Source organism: Charadrius vociferus, unplaced genomic scaffold, assembly GCF_000708025.1.
Source record: "Charadrius vociferus isolate BGI_N301 unplaced genomic scaffold, ASM70802v2 scaffold129, whole genome shotgun sequence".
Taxonomy (NCBI): Eukaryota; Metazoa; Chordata; class Aves; order Charadriiformes; family Charadriidae; genus Charadrius; species Charadrius vociferus.
Genome location: NW_009661374.1, coordinates 3965520 through 3981104, shown reverse-complemented (window position 1 = coordinate 3981104; position 15585 = coordinate 3965520). Strand labels below are relative to the sequence as shown.

Sequence of the window (15585 nt, the reverse complement as noted above, 5' to 3'; positions counted from 1 at the left end):
CAGCTTGCTGATCTCAGGTTCGGAAATCCTGGGGTTTTTTTATGCCTACAACTGTTCTGGGAAAGGGGAAGACTGAAATGTAGTTGTTCAAGAATTAAACTAAAAGGTATTTCTCTTGGAGCGCTGGAGTTGGCAGACAACTGCAGACATCTGCTAAGTTAAATGATGCGTACAGGCTTTTTTTTTTCTTGCTGTCATTTGGATATAAGATGTTTCTCTAATTTACTAAGGTAGTAGTAGCCAAGATAAGAAGCTGTGGTAGAACTTTGAGTAGAGAGGGTGTTTTTAAGATATAAGTTCCATCCTACAAGTGGCATTGCCGGAAACTTGGCTGACAGGCAAAAATTGTTTGTGAATGTTGGGACCCTCAGCAGGAGGAACCTACATCGCAGATTTTACTGTCACAGGGAAAATGTGAAGAGTAGTGTAAGAGCTCCCATTTGATCTTGCTTTATCCAAATAAGACTTGAGAAATGAAGGCATCTGACTTAGGGTTTAAGGAAACCATCAGAGTCTTACGGGCTTCAGTAGTTCTGACTTAGACCGGTGCTGATTGTTTCTGGCTTTTTGAAGCTGTTTTTTAATCTTAGGGGAAAGTTCAGGGAACAGTAACTGATTAATAAAATTGCTTCTCGTACAATGAACTCGTGCAAATAGAAACCTCAGCTAAAGACAGAAAAAGTGCAATAGTAAGTGAGACCAGTATTGCTTGTTTATAACAACCTTTATCTATGTGGGGAAAATGTAGCAAAGTTTAAAACTGAATTAGGCAAGCAGCTTTTAGGGGCTCCATTTGCTCTTGAGGCCTAAAACAGCCTCTGCCCTGTCTAGCCTGAACTCGCTCAATATACGGTATTTATTTATTTATCTAAACCCAGCTGAGAACCTGGATGGAGTTGGTATCATCAGAAAAGGAGCGGTTTGGGCTATGGAATGGAGGCAACGGATGTGTTTTAAAAGCAGGGGAGAGGGAACAGGTAAGAGCCCAGGCTGTTAGTTTATATATAGCCTAGTGTTTAGCACTCAGCTCCATCCCCAGCTTTGATCCCAGGGCTCCCTCCATCCGTAAGAGCACTGTGCCATCAGCCACCCCGCTGGGAGCCGCTTTGAGTGTGAGGGTTCCCATCTTTCCTGGGGAAGCTGTGCCACTGGCCACGGAGTAATCCCCTCCGGAGAGCTGGTTTGCACTGCGTGCTGCGCACACGAAGGAGGAATGAGCCTCTGTAGCGATGCGCTTCCCAGCCGGGAAGGTGGGAATGCGTGAGGTGAGGCTGTCCCCCACGTCGGTACATGCCTCGTGGACCCTGCTGTGCCTTCTCGGAGGGCTGCTCCATGCCAAACGCAGAAACTGCCCTGGAACCCCTGGCTCCCACCCTTCCTAAGAGAACGGTTTAACAGGCAGGACGCAAACGCACCCCAGTCTCTTAGGCAACTTGGTCCTTGGCTGCAGAAAGGGCCTGGAGTGCTGTAGGTCTGGCAGGGATGGTACATCTAGCTGGGGGGAGAGGGCAAGTAGTGAACTGCTGAGGGGGGGTATCCAGCATCCCTCTTACCTGCGAGGCAAGATATCCACGGAAGCATGAGAGAGGATGTGGCTGCCGCTGCTCTGATTGAGCAGAATCCCCTCCCTCCCTCCAGTGTGAATAGCTATTTATCCTATCTTGAAAAGAAAGCAGATGCAAATGTAGATCAGGTACTTTCAGCAGTCTAAGAGCTCTTTGAGGTTGGGAAAAGAAATCTGATTAGGGTTACAGCTGTTTCATTTCCTGACAGATGCACAGAGTGTTATGTGCTGGCGTACTGCGGATGTACACACACACACACACGCACACACACACCACTCTCGTTTTGTATCAGTGGCATAACCACACAGCAGCCGGCGATGTACTGAACTCCTTGTCCTGGACACCCTGCCAAAATATGCTTTATGCAGAATTTTCTGTGAACCAGGTTGTAGAGTGCGTTTGCATATAAATTTGTGTGTGTTGTCTTCGGTTGGCAGGGCCTTTGTTGTTGAGTTTTTTGCTGCTGGAGCGGGACAGTACACTGTAAACAAGCGTGGCTAATTATAAAGCACTTGTATGAACAACGATTTGCATTTGTACAAATGGTACTAGTAAAAGTACCCGTGTAAGAGTACCACGAGTACCCAAATAAGCCCAGCTCTGAATGGAGAATTCTTTTCTTTCTTGCAACCACAGCTAAAAAGCTGTTTATAACTAAGTGCTGAGATGGTGTAATTTTCTTTTCTAGGAACTTGGAATAAGAATTCCTAGACCACTGGGACACGGACCAAGCAGATTCATCCCCGAGAAGGAGGTGTGGTACTGTTTTCAAGTACACAGTGAACTTTATGCTTTTAAGGAACAGCCTTTTAGTAGTAACCCACATTTGGTTTCAGGACAGCTGCTGAGCTGCAAAACATTTTCAGTCGTGATCACATTCAGTCCTGGTGAGGCTTTGGCCCAGCTCTAGTGTACAGAAGCGGTGTGAGCCCTGGGGAGCTTTGAAATAGTTATGACCCCTCCTTCGCTGCTATCTAGCATGAGAGAAACCCAATACCGTTTTGTGTAAGAGCGTCTGTTTCCTTGTGAACATCCGGATGTAATTTCCTACTGGTCCGCAAGGCACCTGCCCCCCTGCTCCGGGGTTGCTTTTTCTTGAGCTGCCTCTACCGTTCTGAATAATCTGAGAAGCTTCAAAGTGCTGTGGCTGAGCATTTCTGGTGCTTCTCTCCTGATCGTCTGGTAAGAGAATTTGGAGCAGAGGAAAAGTTAGTAATATGCCTGTGGTTTTCGAGGAATTTTAGAGCCTTAAGCTTTGATTTCCTTCTAGTTCTCTCTTTTGTCATCTTAGCAAGCTTTGTACTTCTTTCCCTGTTTTTCCCTCGGTGAAAATAATTATTCATTTACCTTGTTGTTGTAATAAACTGACTTAGATCAAATGGGACATTCAAGAAAGTGAAGGTGAGACAGTTAAAAACAAGAAGTCAGTGTTGTACAAGGGAAGGCGTAAAGGCAAAAAAAATCTCCTTTTGCTATTATAACCACTTGTGATCTCCTAAATGAGAGGTATTAAAGGGATTTAATGTGCCTTGCCTTATGTGCACTGATTTAATGCCATTAATAGATTTATAATATAATTCCTTTCACTGGGGCCTCTGGGTGCTGCGGTAATATATTTATTTACTATTTTATTGGTACTTCTCAGACAATGTTGCTAATTGCTCTTTCCATTCAATCAGACGATTCAAGTGGGAAACGAAGACGCCATGATGCACACGCTGTTTGCAGATTCTTTTGCTACACTGGGCCGATTGGACAATGTTACCTTGGTGATGGTTTTCCACCCGCAGTATCTTGAAAGCTTTCTAAAAACTCAGCACTATCTACTGCAAATGGATGGTCCACTCCCGCTTCATTACCGACACTACATCGGGATAATGGTATGCTGGAACATAAAACAGCAAGCAGAAACAGCCGCTTTGGCAACAGCCTCTGGTCTTGTTTAATAGCAGTTATTGCTGTGTTTTGCAGTTTCTAGTCGGAGAGGCATTTCATCAGGAGCTAAGGGGAAAAGCAGAGTAGGTTTGTTTGTGTCTGGTTTACAAATTGTTTCACAAGACCAGTACTTTATGTTCATAGTTTCGGTAGGACTGCGAGAAAGAGGGGGAAAAAATCTGTTATAAAAATAAGACAATTGTTTATTTTTGGTTTCCTTAGTATCTCAGAAACTGTTTTTCAAGAAAGCTTGTTTGTGTGTGTGTGTCCTGTCAAATGCACCTCCCTCTAATTCAATAGTCCCATCGTCTGTTTCTGAATCTCTAAATGCTAAGCAAGTTCTGTGCCAGAAGCAGTTGATTTCATAATTTCCAATCTGCCAGTGCAATGATTTTTGTCTGCTGAAGTTGAACTAAAGCTTTGGGCTGTGTCTTAATTTGATGGGGAAAGTATCAGTGTGCGAATAAATGATACGAGGTCTGTTCTTTGCTGAAAAGCTGCCCTTAGTCTCTCTAGATGTGTTCTAAAACCTGCTTTTGTTTTAGCTGGTAAAGGTTCACCTAGAGGCAGCCTTGCTTCTGCCCTGCTGGAGAGTACTATGCAGTATGGATTACTTGCTTCAGGACATACGATAAATCTATGCCTCTACTTCTCCCTGGATCTCCCTGTTGCATCTGTAGCCACTATAGTTACAATGTCTATGAGTGAAGAATACTTATGTTTTGAGAACACTAATCAAAACAGGCTGATGTGTTAATCTCAGGGTTTTTTTTACTTCAGCCTTTGATCAGTGGAAGTCTTATTCTTGAATATTTTGAGGAAATGATGACTTACAGGTTTTGCCACAAAGCACTAACTTACAGTAATTGTTTTCTGTATCATGACTGTGTTTTCCTTTCTAGGCTGCAGCACGACATCAGTGCTCTTATCTCGTTAACCTCCATGTGAATGACTTCCTTCATGTCGGTGGAGACCCTAAATGGTTGAATGGTCTGGAAAATGCACCTCAAAAACTGCAAAATTTAGGAGAACTGAACAAAATGCTGGCTCACCGACCCTGGCTTATCACCAAGGAACATATCGAGGTAAATTTTTCATGGAGCAATGTGAGCATACCCTTATTTTTCAGTAAGGCAATCACAGATCCTTAGGGTTAAGCGCCAGACAGGGGGAAAGATGTTCTGTGGTACTGCCTTTGACTTCAGCGTTACGTCACTGTGATACTGCATGATATAATATCACTTGTGCCCTTGTAAAACTAACATCATAACCAGTCTTGAATGACTAAGAAATTTAATTGAAACCACGCTAACGTTTCAGAGTTGTCGTGTCAGAATTCAGTTGGTGCGATGAGGATGTGCTCAAGATGTGCGCTTCCTTAAGTGATGTGCATTCAGCAGCCAGAACGCCCTGAGCGTTTCAGAGATGCTGCCGGAGGTTGGGCTGGACACCCCTCACCACGTTCCTCTCTCGATTGCTGCTGGTTCACATGCTTCCTTTTCAGGCTGGGTCAGAGAGAGGAGGCTGGCAGAGCAGCCCAGGGGAGCGGTGGTGGTACGAGCCAGCCAGGACCGCACCACCAACGAGCCACCAAGCTTCTGCTGCCCTCTCCTCTGAGGGCTGCCCGGATCAGCCGGCCTCAAGAGTTCATGCAGCGTGTGTGCAGCGATGGCAGCTCTCACACCAGGGGCAGCCTGGCCCTGGTTACTGCAGCGACTCCTCCTCCTCTGCTCATCTCTTTACCCTTAGCAAGGGGGAAGCAGGTGGTGGGACTCTCCTGGCACCATCTGCCAGGTGGAGAGGTGGCGGCAGGTCTTGCTGGGAGGCAGGAGGCTGGGCCGTGGGCGAGGGTGCGCGCTCTGCTGGGCAGCCCTGAACCTCCCACACTTTCCTGCCCGAAGGGGAAGTTGGGGTTTGAAATGTAGAGCGTTCCACCCACAGGGACAAGATGGAGGGAGCCCAGCCTTGATGCCAGGTTTTGATGCAGCTGATCTGCAAGGAGTTGCCGGGGTTTTCTGAGGGCTGTAAAGACCAGTTGAAGAAACATGCGACTGTTGTGGTTGCATCTTCATCAGAGGTGTGAAATTTCAATGCAAGTCGGTCTGGCCTTGGTACAAACCAGATGGTGCAAAATAGAAACCCCAACTGATCCGATAGCTGAGGGCCAGAGAGGGGAGAAAAGTCATCTCCTGTGTGGCTTAACCATGTGAGCCTGCAGCTGGTGGGTCACCTGGTAACAGGACACTGTGCACGCTAAAGGCAGCAGAGAGTTAGGAAGCAATTGTGGGCGTCAGAAAAATAATTTTATCCGGTAAAGAAATGTGTGGATAAACTGCATTAAGGTGGGATCATTTGAACGACCTTTTAAAATTAATACTTTTGTCTTGCATTATCTTTAAAGCATCTTTTGAAGACTGAAGAGAACAGCTGGTCCCTGGCGGAGCTGATCCACGCCGTCGTTCTCCTTACACACTACCACTCCCTGGCTTCCTTCACGTTTGGTTGTGGAATCAGCCCGGAGATCGACTGTGAAGGGGGTCACACCTTCCGGCCCCCTTCCGTCAGCAACTATTGCATATGTGATATCACAAATGGTTACCACGGGGTGGACGAAATTCACGCCAGCCCAACTGGAAGTATTCCAGTAAGTATCTGTCTGAACAAACAGCCTCTTTCAATAGTAGTAGTTTCTTTGTAAATTTAATACACGGAGGATGCCCGTCCCTTTTCGTTCAGCGAGAGCGAGGTTGATTAGCCTAATCTAGACGAGGGTTTCCCAGTTTAAAAGATGTATTTAGGAGAAGCTGATGTGACACTGGTAAGCTGGGGGAAGCTACCGAAGGGAGAGACAAAGATACAATCTCTCGGTTGTCTGTTTTTCTGGTCTCTTGTCACTCTTACTGGCAAGCTGAGATGACTTCTGGCCTCAGCTAGTGCAGGATAGGTGTCCTGAGCAGCAGTGGCCAGGAATGCTTTTTGCCACGGGTGCAGTAAAAAGTTGTCTTTTCCTTTGATTCCAGTCTTTGTTGCCTTTGAATTTTTTGTGATACGTCACACAACAGATCATTCACAATTTTCTGACGTTGTTTCTAAAACAGTATTTCCTGCCTGCAGCACTTATGCTCACTGATCTGTACATGCTTCCACTTAGTGAAAAGCACGATGTGAACTAAGCATTGGTGTGACATTTAAATGTTGTCTGATGGAGCTCACTGGTTCTCTCAAGGAGCAAACCGACTGCAAAAGGCAGAGAGGAAAGGGGCAGAACACTATAAATTGAAGATAACTTTATTCTGCTTTGTGCTGACGGATTTTTACAAGACCAGATATTGACTTAATCGTGCATTGTGGTGTTAAAACAGCTCTTGTGCAATAAGATTCTGTTGCACTAGCTTTCCTTTGAGGCTTCGTTAAATCTGCGTTTGCAGTCACTCTTCCTTTTTCCTTCAGTATGTTTCTTCTCTGTGAGCAGAAAAGGGGGAAAATACAGTTGGGTAGTAAATTGTGGTTACTTCCTCTATCAGAATTTCTGTTACAGCTCCTTGTTTTTCAGTTGTTAAACACTTAGATTAAGTAAGAGAAATTACTTTAATTTTAGTGTGAGAACCACTTGTTCAAAGAAGCTGTGATTCTGAAAATACGCTAAAAATACCAGGGATGTAATTGAAAAAAGAAGATGACTAACTGTGAACTGTTGGGTCAGCACAGATTTCTTTCAAGAACTGTTTTCCTCAAAAAACCCAGTATTTAAGGATGTGACGAAGGACGTAGCTTGCATTTAATTTTTCTGGCTCGACGATTTCTGCCATCACTGTCGGTTCTTGTTACATGGAAATTAATTTTTCTCTCCTTTTCAAGACTACAGAGTCTGTCTGTGAAGTTGAAGCTCTTATGGAGAAAATGAAGCAGCTGCAGGAGTGCAGAGATGAAGAGGAAGCCAGCCAAGAAGAGATGGCTACACGGTTTGAACGAGAGAAGAGAGAAAGCATGTTCGTGTGTTCTTCAGGTAGAACAGATGTAGTGTGTGTATATATATTCAGACTTTTCCAAATCACTCAAAGAAATACTTACTGCCCCCAAAGGGGAAAATAAGTGTTATTAGATGTCTGAAAAACATTATCGTTTCTTTGAAGGGGTCAAGATCAGGGGTGACTTGTTTTCTTCCAGGAACACTTAAAAGCAAAGTAGGGCCAAGATTCGTGGCTTTGCTCAAACATGCCATAATACTCACTATGTTTAGTAGAAATTTCCAACAGAAATGGAATCTTTCTCTTGAGAGATTTAGAAGTTTCACAAGAGATTTAAGTATCTCACAAGACGTTGTAAAAAGAAGTCCTTAACAAACTTAGATATTTAAGTGTACGAAACATTACTTTTCAGATGACTGTGAGATAATACTTAGCCTGGTACAAGCTTAGGGTTGTTGTGGGCTCTTCAACAGAGCTTCCTCTAAAATAAACCTGGCGTGGACATCTCAGAGGTCTCTTTTTTTAATAAGATCTCTGTTCCAAAACAGATTTTCCCTTGACATTTTTGCACACCCCTTGAATTAGCAGCTGTGTCCCCTAGACTTAGGGGACAGAGTGAAGACTGGTACACAAAAGAAGGGAGAAAAAGATGTTTGTCTATAAGAAAGAGTCCAAGCATTTTTCATGGAGTTGCCTCTAAAACCCATAGTTGCAGTCACACTGAGCTGTACCACAGAATTTTAATACAGGTAGTCCAGTGAAACTGTGTGTTTATTTAAGAAGCACTGAGACCAACATTCTTCTGCAAGAGTTCTGCTAGTACACTTCCAATTTGTTCATACTGAAATTGTGTGAAATTCTGTTCAAAATTAACAGAAGATGAAGAATCGGCACCAACAAGAGACGTGTCTCGTCACTTTGAGGATACCAGCTATGGTTACAAAGACTTCTCCAGACACGGAATGCACGTGCCCACCTTTCGCGTTCAGGTAATGAGGCTGGGGGCTGCTATCACGAGGCTTAGCGGAACGTCCGTTGGTTGTGCCATGTACCAAACCTGGAAGTTTGGTAACTTACTGCCCCATAGATGAGAAGGCTTAAAGCAAGCAAATAAGCAACCTTCCCCTGCCTCGCCTCGTGTCCGCTGCCCTGCGATAAATGACATTAAAGCACTAGGCTTTCACCAGTTCATTTCTGAAATGCTCCATTTGCATTTTTCCTTATTCCAAGGATTATTCCTGGGAAGACCATGGCTATTCCTTGGTTAACCGTCTTTACCCAGATGTGGGACAACTACTTGATGAGAAGTTTCATATTGCTTATAATCTGACTTACAACACAATGGCCATGCACAAAGACGTGGATACCTCAATGCTACGACGAGCTATTTGGAACTATATTCACTGTATGTTTGGAATAAGGTCAGTTTTGCTACTTTTGTTCAAGTACCTCAGACTTGTTAGCACTGGGTTTGTTGGGTTTTTTTCTTTCTCAGATTGAAGCAAAGCTATTTAATAAGCAAACATGCGTGTATTTTTAAACATATTTTTATTTATGGGGAGGGCCGGTAATGGTACAGATTACACAATAATGTATTTTGCCATAGAAACAGTGCAAGTAAAATACCTGGTTCTTGAAAGTGAAAGTGTTTTTCTTTCCATTCTGAACAGATACGATGATTATGACTATGGTGAAATCAATCAGTTGTTGGACCGCAGCTTTAAAGTTTATATCAAGACTGTGGTTTGCACTCCTGAAAAGACCACAAAAAGAATGTATGATAGCTTCTGGAGGCAGTTTGAACACTCTGAGAAGGTAAGAGTTTGCATGTGTGCTGAGGGACACGGGCGGTAGATGCGTTTGCCACGCTAACAGCCACAGCTACCCAGCTGCTGTTCAGGCTTCAGCTGCTGCTACTGGGATTCTGCTCGCATTCAGTAAATTCATCAGGAGGTGTGGCACCTCCCCGGCTGAAATAATTTTTCTTTTCCGACTGCGTGTTTGCTCACTGACAGCTGGCACGGGCTGTGCGAGCTCTGAACTGTACGGGGAGGTCAGACATGCAAATGGCACAGCTTCAATGCGACTGCGGCTTTCTCCTCCACTGTCACTCGGCACTGCCTGCATCCCACGGAGGCGGGGAAGTGATGGGAGATCCATCCCTTGGCCTCAGACCCAGAGCAGCTTGTTTGCTGGCCAAGGTCTTTACAGTCCTACAGTCATTCTTGGTGCAGATGGCCCCAAAGCAGTTACTTCGTGTTAAAGCCTAAAGTCCTGCTGCTGGCTTACAGGCTGAATTGTACCTCCTAGTGCAAACCTTTTGCTATTAACTCTGGGCTGTCCACTCCATCAAGCTCACATACTCCAGTTTTTCTTTGGAAAAATATCTCTAGGCACCACTTAAAATGTGTGCTGATACAGTGCTGAAACATAAACGTGCCTTAATCAGTGTTCATATCATCAGAGGCTCTATTTCTTGCTAAACTCTTTATGAAAGTAGTTTAGAGATACCCAGTTATAATAGGGGTACTATAACTACAGTGATTTAAGGTTGTTTAAGGGGAATCATCGAATTGGTCAGAGTTGGAAGGGACCTTAAAGATCATCTACTTCCAACCCTCCTGCCATGGGCAGGGACGTGTTTGTTTTGGTTAGACTAATGGATAGAGACAAGCTTTTCAAGCACACAAATCCTGCTTTAAAGCCCAAAACTTTGCATCTCCATATCTATCAGTATCCAAGGATTGTACCTGTCACTGAATGCAATCACCATCCATCCTCATGGAAATCACGTGAATGAAACCCAACACAGTCGTTATACGCCAGAACAAACTGACAACCAACCTGCTGTCAGTGAGAGAATACTTTTCACCCCCTCCCCCACATGGTTTCTGATCTTATCCTCAAAGAAATGCAGTAAAGGCACCGAGGAGATGAGCTGGGCAGCAAAAGCTCTTACCTCCACTGGCTGCTGGAGACCTCCGCCTCAGCACAGAGAATAGTTTTATGGCATGTTGCCACTTTTCTAACTACTACCTGTTGTCCAGGTGATAATTACCTGTGTGTTTCTCTCTCTGTCGTCCCACAGGGGCAAACGACCTTATCCCCTCTTCCTTTGCCAACAACCCCCTCTGTTCCACAATTACCAACCACCCTTTTGCCTTTAACGAACTGATCAACTTAAGCTAAATTTGAACAATTATTTTCAAGCTTGCATCGTCTGCTGCTGAAGAAGGGCTTGTGTGCTTGAAAGCTTGTCTGTTTTTTTCCCCAGCTAAACCAGTTGGTTTACTACAGGATGACTGACCGCCTCTTCCTCTGAACTTGGCCCAGCTTGGCTGTACCTGCGACCCATCGCAGCCCTGTGCTGCTGTGCCACGTACAGCGCTCGTTCAGCCTTCCCTCCCTCAGCAAACCTTGCAGATAGAACTGGGTAGCTCAAACACGAGGTGCTTCCCCCGCTGCTTTTGCAAACATTAATAACAAAAACCACAGCCCTGCAGACTTCCTTTCACTGCAGTACGTTATTGTGAGCGCACCGTTAAAGTGTACCTTCTTCTCTTTCCCGAAGGTCCATGTAAATTTGCTTCTGGTAGAAGCTCGGATGCAAGCCGAACTACTTTATGCTCTGAGAGCTATTACTCGCTATATGACCTGATGTCTCCGGCTGCCTGTCGACGTTGGAATGTTCTGCAGCTGCAGTATGGCAGAGGAAGATACGAAGCCTCAGGACCAACGGTAGCTATAAGTTAAGATGCCCATTGTGCCATAACTCCTTTAGTTTCAGCTATTTCCGTGTTTGGAATATCGCTGCTGCCACTCGGCAGTGAACGCTTGGCAGTTGAAAAGACAGGGTTGTGCAGAAGTGCTGCCTGCTCATGGTATTTTGGCTTTAGACAGCACGGGACACTCTATGAACTTGTGGCAATATAGCAAATGATAGATATATAGATCTTGTGTTAAGGCAAATACTACGGGAGTTGGAGCGTGACAAGAAGTGGGACTTGATGACATTTGCTTTCCCTACGAGAATAATTTTAGAAAAATCTTGATGCTGCTATTTGTGCTGGTGGAGTGAACAGACGCAGGCTGTTCCAGTTAAGCTAAAAGTGAAAGTGAGCACTGCTATTGTCTGAGCCTTTATTGTGTGTGGTTTCAAAAAAGCCTTGTTATTTAGATATTTTTTTTTAAATCAGAACTAAACCTCTTCTGTCCACACTGATAATTTGAAAGATAGCAGTCAATTTTCTCAAATAGTTTAGCCTTAAAATGCTACAGGACATTTGTTCAGCATTATTTGGGGAGCTCCAAAGTGCAATGGTCTTCCTATGGAAAGAAGAGGACGGGAGTCCTCCGAGCTTTTGAGAGATCTGACTACGTGAAGTGTCGAGTAGCTTCTTGTCCTGTTTTTCGAGGATGAACCGATACCTGTTCAGGAGCTGGGACAAGGGGTGGGAATGTTGTTCTAGACTGCCAAACAGTCCTACTGTATTACGTGCCCAACGCTGGTCTTACTGATTTTTGCAGTTGCTTAAATAACTAGGCTTAAAAACCATCTATTTTTAGTAAATCAGAACATGATTAAAATGCTGACGTTTAATATACAGTGGTTTTGGAGAACACATGAATACTTTTGTATGAGTGTGAATTGCTTTTTAAATTTGTCAGTATTACTGGTATTTTTTAAATAAAGGTAACAACTTTTTCTCTTGGTGTGTTTGTATGGTTTCACTTTACACTTCTGCTCTTACTGGTTTACTTACTAGTTCAAAGACTGCTTTAAAAGGTTTGAAACAGTAGTGAGCAAACATACTTCAAATAACAAACCATAACTTTTTCAGCCAAGTCTAAAATGATGGGAGAAAACCAAGTTTAAAAAATAATTTAGATCTTCACTAAAATAATAGTAGGAACACCTCTCATCATACACTCCTGATGTTTTCAACCTTCCCCTACTCTTCCATCCTCCCTTCACGTATACGCTGTTATATCAGGTTTTTGCTTTCTTCACAAGTAACGGGTGTGGTATGACTGGAGATTCCAACTGTATGTTTACATAATCACTTATTTTCAATGACTAGGTCTAAATGTTATTTTGAGAATTAAACTGATTTTAAAATCCTCCGGTAGTGAACTTAGTTCCAGATGAGGCTGCTGATTTGCAAAGGCTGGTGCCAAAAGGATGTCTGGCAGCAGAAGGATGGCCAGGTCTGTGCCGTCAGGCTGAGGGATGTATGGCAAGAGGCACCGGGAGGGGGATTTGCTACAAGGGAGCGACAAACTCTTTTGGCCACACTCCCTACAGCTGCCTGTCACGGGGGTTACAGTGCACTCAAGTGTAGAAACTCCCACCTGCTTACAGGAAGGTAGGAGCCCTTTTTGTAGGGTGGGAAAGAAATGGATATTTGCAAGCCCACAGGTAGATTTAAATTAAGATTCTCCATTAGCTCAGACTGGTTTCTCTTACTACAGAACATTCTGAGAACAGTTTTAAGCTTACAGTCCAAGAAGGTAAAATATTAAAAAAGACCTAGGGGAGAAAGATTAATAAACTGTCAAAAATTGTGACTAACAGGAAGCATCTGCTATTTCCTCTTAACTAAAAATACAGGATTTTTAGTGTTCCAAAAACAGAGCAAAACTTTCCTGTCTAAGGGCCTATCCTAAAGCTAAGCTATGCCTAAGGACACAGAAGAAACATCTTTTCAATCCGTAAGTGGAGTTTCTGTAGCACCTGATTCTCCTGCCACTTTTTGGCGGGGTCTAAGGTAGACATGAAATCTTCTGAGAAGCCCGAACTGGCCGTTTCCATCCTACGCTCTCCAGCCACGCGCAGGTATCTGCAGGCACTCTCTCCCTCTTCAAGCAGTAAACACTGCAGAGTCTGTGCGTCTCAGTGGCTTCATACAGTCACATTTTCAAAAACAGACTGTTAACCACAACGTGCAGGCAATCCCGACTACACACAAAGATACTTACCTTCAAGAAAAGGCCTGAAAACATTTGGGGATTTTCCATTAGAAATGCTGAGGTGTTTGTGGTCCTAAGTAGAAGAAAACAAGCAAGGCTGTTCAACACAGTGCCAACAGAGGACACTGGTGGGGTTAGTCTTTACAACCAAGGCAATGTTTGGGTCACCAGATGCTCCATGAAAGTAGAAAGTGGCGATGGCTGCACAGAGCAGCAGCTGTGCACGATGCCCGGGCACGAGGGAGAAGCCACACAGCACTGCCTCTGTCACTGGCAGGTGTGAGCTGCTTTCCTCTGCTGCGGCCACTAGTAGTACTGGCAACTCACCCCAAAAGACCATGTGGGCCAGGGATCCTGTCCAAAAGGCCAGGCAACGCGTGGAAGGAGACTCACTGCGCCAGCATGAGGGAAGGGAACTAAACGGCTGGCTGCTGCGTGGGCCCAGGTGGGGCGCTATAAAAAACAAAACAAAACCACAAACCCACACAGGATTTTCTTCTGAGTCTGTGCTTAGAGGAGCATGGCAGAGCCATCTGCCCCACCAGCAGCAATTAACAGCCCTCCCCAGCAACCCCTGCCTTTGCAGTTTCTTTGTAGGTTCCTTTCAAAACTTTGTGCACATGTGCGCACACACATCCCACCCCGGATTAAAAAAAAAAAAGGCAGCATGACAGAGGCCAAGGATTTGGTCACTAAACAGGAACAGGTTCCTAAAGTCAGAAGAGAGGTTCTGCATTGGGTTTTGTGGCAGAGACACCCAAACGGTAGAAGAAGCCACAAGAATACATCAGAAATTCAGCATTTTGGGGCTCATTCTTGTTACCCACAAGTTTTGTTCATAGAAAGACATGGGCCCGTGCAGCTTCACAAGAGCCACTGCTGGGTTCTGCCGTTCGGTGCTTGCCCTCACTGCCCTCCCCAGCACCTCTGAATGACAGAATAGCATAGGATGGAAGGGACCTTTAAGATCACAAAGTCCAACCCTCAACCATACCTCTTCCTGAGGCAGGCACAGGCCAAACACTAAACGTGAAGCCAGAGCTCACACACCACGGCTGCCACAGCTTTGTGCTCCACTTCGGGATACCCAAATTTGCCCTGTGCTACAGGACACACTACACAGCACTCCAGACCCCTGTTTACAGTTTCATCGGTAATGACTGACATACATAACTAGCATTTTCTTTGAACGAATCTTAATTGCCTGCATATCCACCTTGACTTGAGCAAAACCTCGGTTCCAGGCTGCCTTCTGACAGCGCTTGTCAATCCCGATTAGACCTACTGACAGGACTTGGCCACGAGGCCTTTTCCACTGCATCCCCACCCTGCGTTACACAGCTGGTGTTCGCCTGCCTTTGGCCTTGGATGCGAACACCAAGAACAAATGCCTCCAAGCTCCCTCCCCACAGGGGAGTACTTTACCCATCAGCCTTTCTTTAATTACTCCAGAAAGCAAATCCATTCTTTTTTCCATGAAACAAATGGGGCATTGAAGCCATTTATCTTCCCCTCAACTTCAGCTAAAATTAAAATGGCAAAAGAAGGAATGATAATTGAGATCTTTTCAAGCTCAGCAGAGCTGTTGCTGGAGCCAAACTGTATGGAACGGCTGAGCAGTCCTCTCCTGCAGATTGCAGTGATGTGGAGGCTGCCACGTGTGCTCCCCAAGCAATTCACTGCAGGGCTGAGCCTTGCTGGTCACAAGAAACACTGCAATTTCATTGCCTTCACTGAAGTTTCTTCCTCACCACTTCCAAAACCTGGACCATGAAATCTCCCCTTCCCTCCCCTGCCCCATCAACAGTAAAGAAGTCCCCAAGAATGTAGAAGCAGGGACCTACACTAGGAAAAAAGCTTCCCTGCCCTTCTACTACTGCTCAGCCTCCTCATGTCATCTCCTCACCTGGAAGCAGAGGACTGGGCACTGCCAAAGGTACAGCAGTGCCATTGAGGGAGCTCTGAATTGCTGCCTCAGAAAAACACACTCCTCTGGCCTCTCTGCAGGGCTTGCCAGGCTGGAGACGTGCTCTCCTGGCACGCACAGCGTGATGCCACTGACCCTCAGGATCAGAGCGAGGAGCCCAGCAGCCCCTGCACAGTGGTTTATGCTTAGTAATCTGAGGTCAGAAAAGAGAGAAATGGCT

At 45.0% G+C, this 15585-nt stretch overlaps 1 protein-coding gene across 1 annotated transcript; it reads left to right on the top strand.

The window, feature by feature from the left end:
- The first annotated feature begins 2257 nt into the window (after positions 1–2257).
- SESN1 (sestrin 1) lies at positions 2258–12172 on the top strand. Its single transcript, XM_009893852.1, has 9 exons — positions 2258–2319; positions 3245–3445; positions 4403–4585; positions 5902–6144; positions 7359–7506; positions 8345–8457; positions 8699–8889; positions 9139–9283; positions 11040–12172. The coding sequence occupies exons 2-9, from the start codon at positions 3272–3274 to the stop codon at positions 11124–11126; spliced, it is 1284 nt and encodes a 427-aa protein (XP_009892154.1). The 5' UTR covers positions 2258–2319; positions 3245–3271; the 3' UTR covers positions 11127–12172.
- The last annotated feature ends 3413 nt before the right edge of the window (positions 12173–15585 follow it).

Excerpts from the sequence above, each read along its gene's own strand:
- SESN1 (XM_009893852.1), top strand. The coding sequence starts at position 3,272 with ATGATGCACACGCTGTTTGCAGATTCTTTTGCTACACTGGGCCGATTG. Across the intron at positions 3,446-4,402 it reads GACACTACATCGGGATAATG|GCTGCAGCACGACATCAGTG; the intron begins GTATGCTGGAAC and ends TTTCCTTTCTAG. Across the intron at positions 8,458-8,698 it reads TGCCCACCTTTCGCGTTCAG|GATTATTCCTGGGAAGACCA; the intron begins GTAATGAGGCTG and ends CCTTATTCCAAG.